This window comes from Brachyistius frenatus, unplaced genomic scaffold (assembly GCF_029030835.1).
Source record: "Brachyistius frenatus isolate BFR_SWC_R1_liver_20210118 unplaced genomic scaffold, ASM2903083v1 Contig_42, whole genome shotgun sequence".
Taxonomy (NCBI): Eukaryota; Metazoa; Chordata; class Actinopteri; family Embiotocidae; genus Brachyistius; species Brachyistius frenatus.
In genome coordinates this window covers 110001-118399 of record NW_027210641.1, presented here as the reverse complement: position 1 = coordinate 118399, position 8399 = coordinate 110001, and the positions used below count along the sequence as shown (strand labels likewise).

Sequence of the window (8399 nt, the reverse complement as noted above, 5' to 3'; positions counted from 1 at the left end):
GAGTATGATCAAAACAATGAAAGCGCCAGAAGAAAAGACTTCTCACAGTGACACTGGCTTGGTGTCGATGTGGGATCCTTTATCTGACTCAGTTTTAGTCCCGATTTAGAAATAGACTGCATCATTTTGCAGGCTTGCGTGTGTTGTCAAAAAGACAAGCAAATGTACAAAAATACCATGAGCAGCCCATTGTGAATGTTGTATCAAAAATAATCTACATCCCTGCCCCTGAGGTATTTTACAGGGTTTTGGTCCAGTTATCTGCTATGGCACATGTTCAGTATCAATTCAACACAGAAATTTGGAGTGATCATCATTTTTAACAGGGATGTCTGTCTCTACTGATTAAAAACAAAAGTTGGTTTTACACCTAACTATTGTTTTTGTACTGTTTAAAACAAATAGCAAAACAGACAGCTCAAACAAGATTTAATTTATTAAATAGTGGGCTTTAGATGCTCTGGTGGGTGGGCGGTTTTACTTTTTGGATAGAACCAGGCGGGAGTTTCAATCTTCTTATCTCACTGATACAATATGTAAGATTTTCAGTTTTAAACACTGAAATATTAACTAAAATTATCAACAAAATGTGAACAAATAACAGTTTTGAACTCATGCATGTCTAAGACATTTATGTTTATTGTGTTGCAGATGTCTACTGAAGTTAGCATACTAACCAGCAAGCCCCGGCCCGTCCCATCTGGTAAGACCACCCTGCACCTCAAGAGGCGATACTGTAGTGTGGTCTGCCCTCAGTCTGCTGTGAGAGGAAGCAGTAGCGTATTCGAACCTCTTGTTAGTATTAACAGAGCAGTAAACACAATGGTGGCTGAAACATTGGCATTGCTTTCTGCTGCTGGAGACAGCTCTGAGCGAAGTTTGATGCTGAACTCACAATGTTTCTTCTAGACTGGTAAACAGCTGTTAATAGCAACATTAGCTATTGCTATGTAGCAATAGCATAAAAGGTAGCTAACTGTATGTTTGCCGAGATACCTGTTTGTTGGTATGGTGACTGGTATTGGTGACTATAGTTCAATTAGCTCATCATTTAGCCATCTACCAAACTGTGGCAGTTTTATGTGGCAAACAAACCAGGCATACTGACCAGTTTTCGAGAATTCAAAATAAATCTATAGTGCAGCTAATAAGAACACCAACCATACCAAAAAAAAATAAAAAAAATTACAAATGGTGTCGAAATGGTTTTGCGACGGGATTTTTCTTGCTACTATGGTCTTGCAAAAAATGGAGATAGGCAAACCAATAATGCAAACCATAGGGTTAACCACTTGCCATTATTTTTTGCCTATCAACTACTGAATTCATACAATCTAACTTAACAGAAATCATTTTTAAATAAAACATTTTAAAAAAGGGGCAACCACTAACTATCGGCAGGGCAAGAATATAACATTTTTTACCAAACTGCTGGATTTACAGCAGACTACCTGGATACTACAGTCATTCACTATCACCTGCTAATCTACGAGGTGCTATTACAAGATGGGACTTAAATGTTACATGTTGCATTTTTAAAGTAAACAGTAAAAACTGTTATTACCAATGACATTAAATATGCCTAGCTTTGGTTGATGTTAGGACTAATCTGATGGTATGCAGTTGGTCAGCTCTTTTAAGTGAAAGGAGAGTGGTGTTGGTCTTCCATCACTCTGACCACCCCCTGGAATAACCGTATTGATAATAATGTATTCACTGAATGGGCAAAGCATGCGTTACATCTAGTCAAAGCAGCAAGATGCTAAACAGTTACTTTAGATCTTTATTCCTGAATAGATTGGGTATCATACAATGTCTTCGATGCATTTAGAGAAAACCAGATTTAATGGCATGGATTCAGTAAACAGAATAAGTATGGGGCTGCGATAGACCCTGTGGCTATATAAAGATTATAGTCATAATATTATTGCTTTCATGACAGAGGAGAGATATTATGGGCCCTTAAAACAAAGGTTATGGTTTTCTTACAGGCCCACCAAATCTAACCAGTAACACCGAAGTTGAAATTCTAATGGAGTGTCTTGTATGACCACACAGGTCTACTGAAGATAGTGTTTTGTTATATAATGAAACAAAGTGGTTGCACAGTACTAAACTACTGCTCTAAGCAGTTAATTTAAGACAAAATGCCCATAAATGCTTTCTAATATCACAGGGTATATAATGATTGTTTTGTGCTTATCAAGTACAATCTTTCAACTTAAGTGTTACTTTAATAAGCAAGTGTAGATCACGTAGCATTGTGTCCAGTTCAGATAGGTCATATGATGCTAATAATGCATTTTTAAATGTGAAATGCATCGTCTAGCAACATATTCTGTATTTGATCATCTAGTAAAGTCATAAAATTGCACATGGTAAAATAGTCTATATATGAAATACCAAAAATACAGCTGTGAACAAACATGGAAATGGAAACAAGGTAATATAGTTAAGGCTAAACATCTTTGTCTATTACCTTTGTATAGCTAAGTCAATAAGAAGAGCATGCAATCAACAAAACATTGCCACGATTTTACATTAAACAACCAAAGCAATCAACTCAAAACAAATGTATGTGCCTTTCGTCACCACAAATTAGAACCATGTAATGTAGGTTTTCCATGTTGTAAATCATATGGCTTTGTGCAATTTTTCCACGGTCTGTAAATTCACTAATGAAATTTATTTTTGTAAAATAATATAGCAATAAATGTCATGCCAGAAATTATTGAGATTCTGTTCTACATGCGCTGTTTCTTACATGCCAGATTGTGCTAATTGTACATCATCCTAAAAAAAAAAAAAAAAAAAAAAAAAAAAAATCAGAGGTCCTTCATCATAGCATGTACACTTACATCCAGGGACAAATGTGCTCAATTCCATCACCCTACTTTATATAAGGTATTTATGCACATATTCTACATTTCTTTTAATATAAGAATATTGTCCATTAATAAAGTAGGAATAGTACAAGGACTTTGGGTAGGGAAATAAAAGGGGATGGCATAAGTTAAAATATGTTGCCTGCTTTATGTAAAGCGATCAGAATTCATCTTTCTAAGTTTAGGCGGCAGGTGTCCGTCCATCCTGCCCCCTCCTCCCCCAGCCAGTCGCTGCAGCTTGGGAGGCAAGTCCGCCACCGACTTACTGATGGGCTCTGTGCTCATCCGAGAGGCCTTACCAGCCTGCTTATCCTCAGAGACCCCAGGAACAGAGCTGATTCGCTGCAGCTTCATGGGCAGGTCTCCAAAGCTGTAAGTCATCTCTGAGGTGGTGGAGCTCATCCTCAGTAGCTTCTTGGGCAGGCCTTCCCGCCCTGTGATCTTCTGGAGCTTGGTAGGCAGCTTGGTGGTGCTGTCATTGTCCTCCAGGGTCTCCAAGCAGTCCAGAGAGCTGTTCTTCTCCCCGCTGTTGCACAGAGACGGAGCCATGAGGGGCGAGGAGAGGAGCAGAGCCTCCTCCTGCTCCTTCACACTGTAGGGAGGAGTGGGCACCTCGAACGTGGCATGGAACTGAGAATAGTCCACCTTAAAGAAACCCTCTTCCAAGGAGATGACTGGGAAAAAGCGGTGTCCCCACAGAACCTCGTCCTCGGTGTATGACGTCCTCGCTTGGCAGGTCATCCCTGTCAAAGAAACAAAAAGTAACTTTGAGCTTGACAAATTATGACAAATTACATCTCATTAGCTTGCAATAGGCCAATACAGTAGAGACTAATGTCTAAAAATGAAATGTTACATGGCTTTACTATTAAACAACAGAGCCCTGATTTAATTATGTGCTTGGCACTGTTCCATAAGAATCACCAGGATTCTTGCCATTTTTAGATGACAAAGCAAACAATATTGCAAACAAAACTGCCTCAATGAATATGTATTTTACTGTATTACAGAGCCAGCTGCCTAAATAAAAGCTTAATTTAACTTGAAATATAATTAAAAGTATAGCTGAGTTATTTGCTGTGTGTTTTGTAAGAATAACTAAATATTGAATCATAAAAGTATCAATTTATTTAGAAATTAAAATTCATAAGTACCGGCAAATGCATTTGTCATATATTCACAGAGTAAGTTCGAACAGAATATAGTATTACTGTTTTCTGGTTTGTGTACTTGAGTTTCCACACGGTTTTAATGGAGGGAAAGGAAATATTCCTGAGGAAGACTACTTTAAATTAATACAAAAACAGGTCCTGCTTACATCATCTATGTATGAAATGATACTTAACAGTTCAGTCAACGCCTTAAACTTGGCTAGTAGCTGCAAAAGATAGCGGATTAAGATGATCAAAATTGCTGGATAGGCAAACTCACAGGAGAAATGGCTGCAGGAAAAGGCTTCTTTTTTTTTGGGGGGGGGTGTCGAGGTGACACTAAAATGTCTTTCTTTCCCTGACACATTAAAGGGAATCCAATTCAACTCAAAACATATAAAATTATATACTTTATCTGTTTCATAACATTGTTAAACCAAAACCAGTATGACAGTTTGGGTGAAAGTGTAAAATTCTGTCATTTGGAGATTACCAATTAAAACAAAATAGGCTTAACAGTATGCGCCTGGTTTGTGTGTGCACTTTGCAAATTCGGCAAATGATAGCAGACTATGAAACGTTTGGAATAAATATCTCCTAATTGGGAAATTAAATCTCTGCTTTAAAACTCCCCTCACATCCTCAGAAATGAATTAATGCAATTAGCAAAATCATGAGGTTTGAATTAAACAACATTAAACATTCTTTTTCATGCAAAGTTATTGGATGCTTATTAGCGATTACTCATCACCATTATTCTGCAGCTGCTATCATCGCTGTGTGCATTATATCATACTCCACTGCCTGCAGCAAAGTCGTATCTATCTTCACATAGTTAACATTCTGCTGAAAAAACTATTTTAATTTCTGACTGAAAGTGAGCATAGAAAATCTATAATTAGGTTCAAATCAAAAACAAAACACTGAATTGGTTATATCAGCACACAAACACCCCTTTTAAAGACAGATATTCATGTTAAAACTTGTTGAAATCCATTAGGAATCAGTTGCAGCAGTTGATAATCACATGTTTTAATTACCAGCTTCTTAGGGCGACATTAGTCCAAACTAAGAGAAGTGCTCATTCACAGTGAGACACTGCTGATAATTGCGAGGATGTCATCATTGAAACTGGAGGCATCTGTGATTCCGCCTGATTCCCAAGGTCATTAAATAATTCACTGATAACAGCTCTGTACACAATCACAGATGTGCATGAGGCTGAACATGAAGTCTGTTTAGGGTATTCAAAGTATTACTTCTGCACTATTGCTTCAAAGCCCCAGAGCCTTTAGGCATATGGAAGTGCGCTGCAGTGAATAAAGTGGGCAAAGCCAATGAGAACTTTAGGGCCAAAGCGATTGAGAGTTAAGTGTGGATGGAAATCTTATTGCACAGTGAGCCTGTTAAAGTGCCTGCAGCCAAGACATAGTCACCATCAACAGGCGTATACATATACTAATTCTGGGAAAATTGTGGTGTAAAAATGCTTTCTGTTTAGGCTTTATAACAGTTACTTAATCACCACCAGAGGTCCTCTGTACCTGCTTTATCGAACAAGTGCACTCGGCTGCGATGCTAACTGAACGCCCTTTCTGTGTAACAGGACTGAAACATCAATACCAACTTTACTGGTGCATGATAAGAAAAAAGGTTGGCACAAGTGAAATGAAATTGTGCCGGAGGCAAAGGGTTTCTACAGTAATATACAAGACTCAAATAGCATCATCTTATGTCTATTAATAATGCTCTATTGGTCCTGCAGATGGTGTAGGAGTTTCTGTAAGACCTCATGAACTCAGCAGGCCTTGGGCTGAATCCCTGTCCAACCTGTTCCCCTCCCTCTCAAGACACTCAGTCCTCAAAGAAAACAAAATCTGAGATGTAATTGGTCTAATCAACTGTACCATTCTTCAAAAACTAACAATGCCCCTGGACTTGACCATGGTCATTATTATACATTTAATTTTCATACATTATTCAAAGATGGATGGCTTAGCCATTGCATAATTATAGACAGTATTGGTTGCTTCACATATACAGTTGTGGTGCTAAAGACCTGCTGTTCTGCAACGCCCACTCTCATATGGCACACAGTAGAACAGACACAGCAATGAGAATGAACTGTGCACATCGACTTGCAGTGAGGACACGACGCAGTTCAATTTTAGATGGAAATTTAAACATTATGTGAGATCAATTTAAACATAATGTTTGATACACAGACTCCTCTAGATCACATAACAGAGTTCAGTTAAACATTTTAAAATAGCTGCAGTATGAAAAGATTAAACCCAATTTTGGTATTTTTACATGTACTATTCCTAAAAAATAGAAATCCATTCTGATGACAATACCCATATCAGTTTGTATGTCGTATTACTGGTAAAACCTTATGTAACTCAAAAATGCACGCCTGCCCAGGACTCAGTGTTTCTATGGAAACAAAACTGTAGGAATGCGTGCATGCGACAGCCATAAACCTTTTCACGGCTGAGTTTGGTCAAAAGTAACATCAACACACCACACAAAACAAAAGTCTCTGTCTGAGATCATGACAGAAAAAAGAAAAAAATGCTGCCAAACTGCTTAAAATAGATTTTCCAATGAGGGCAAGATCAGATCATTTGTGTGGCTCCAGAGTGCCAAAACAAATGGTTTTACTGTCACTGAAATGTGACCTTTTACAGCACAAAAACCGCACAGCTCAAAATGCTTTGCTTTTGGTGAAGTGGGCAAATCATATATTGTGGTGGCGTCTCATCAGTGGAGCCCAGAGCTCATATTACAAATGTCATCTTTAATAAAGCACAGAGCAATTTTCTTTTACACCATCATCAATCACTCAACAGTACTGTATATTGCACGGTTTTATACTTGTGTCATCTTCATGGCATGCATATTTAGTATTATATGAGCATTGTGTCATAAACACACAAAGCAAGCTAAAACGACAAACAATAACCATGTCCTGTGTGTGTAATGTGTGCTGCTGGGAACAGGACATCACAGCAGTGAGAAACACCTCTGATGTGTGGTGTGCTGTGTTGTCACAGCTGCTTCGAAGTGTTGGTAACATCAGTTAACATATGTCAGAAAGTGAAACCAAAATGTCACACACGACTTCAGATCATATTTTGTACACACTTATTTAATGGTGGTCTTGCCTTTCTTCCACAGTAACGTGGCAAAAGCTGCCAATATGTATCAACCAACCGTATCTAATACACTCCAGTATATTTGTCCTTTAACGCAGGATTGTTGTTTGTCACAAAAACATTTCTGAGTATAATTCATCTACAGACATTTTGTCCTTCAGTTTATCTGAAAACTAGAAAAAAAAAATCTATAAATTTGGAGATTCTGGCTTTTCAATTAATAAATACTGAAACAAATTGTCACCAATTAGTCAATTGATAGAAAAACAACAAATTGTTTCAATCTTTTTTTTTATTATTCAGCAAAAAAAAAAATATAATATCAAATTAAATATTCATTTTCAGCAGAAAAAAACTATTTGAATATGTCACTCCTTGGCTCTTACATATTATAGTTGTAATTTTTAACTATTGTCTGACTTAGAAACCAAATAATGAATTGTTTAAGGAGACAAAGTGACTGTCAGATTAATTGATGTCTAAACTAATATTTAATTGCAACCCTCACTGGAATCAACACCGTTAAACCAAATCAAATATGAGTAGATTCATTCATTCTGCAGGTCATGAATAATAATAACAAAAATACATTTAAGGCTCTATTAAGAGAAAGAAGGGGTGCAAAGAAAAAGAGGGGAAAAAAATCATTGGAATCTGTAAAGACATAATTCCTCATTCAGCCCATTAGGAGCAGAATTTGTAACTGTGGATCCATTACACTTCTAATTTCAGTAAATGGTTATCTGTTCCCCTCTGTGACTCAGTATGAGGCAATACCAGTGCATTTCAAATTCTCTGTGGAGTGGCCCTTCTCAATAAAGCGCAGCAGAATAAGAGACTCTGTAACACCCCAGTTGTGTGTGTGTGTGTGTGTGTGGGGGGGGGGGGGGGGCACTGATGTGTGTTATGTATCGATTTACAGTATCTTATATTTCTCTCCAGGTGGAGAACAAAGAAAAATATATTTCTGCATGTAATACTTTTGCAAATTACTAAACAACTACATCGTCATTTATCCTTGCAGTGTTATATCAACATAACAAGATAGAGGTTAGACTCAGACCAAATTATTATCAGTCCCTAAATTGACCTGAGTGGTGCAAGAAACGACAAAGTCCTTTACTCAAGTAAATATAGCTATTACATAACATCTACTAACAGGAAAAAGTCCCACATTGATACAAAATTGTAAGTCAAATTTATTG

At 37.4% G+C, this 8399-nt stretch overlaps 1 protein-coding gene across 1 annotated transcript in view; it reads right to left on the bottom strand.

Annotated features, from left to right (window-relative positions):
* Positions 1-1765: 1765 nt before the first annotated feature.
* Positions 1766-8399, bottom strand: part of kcnj3a (potassium inwardly rectifying channel subfamily J member 3a) — a 26267-nt gene continuing 19633 nt past the window's right edge. The window contains exon 3 of the mRNA XM_069702433.1: positions 1766-3628. Coding sequence (XP_069558534.1) covers positions 3033-3628 — 596 coding nt within the window. The 3' untranslated portion in view covers positions 1766-3032. The remainder of the gene's footprint in view (positions 3629-8399) is intronic.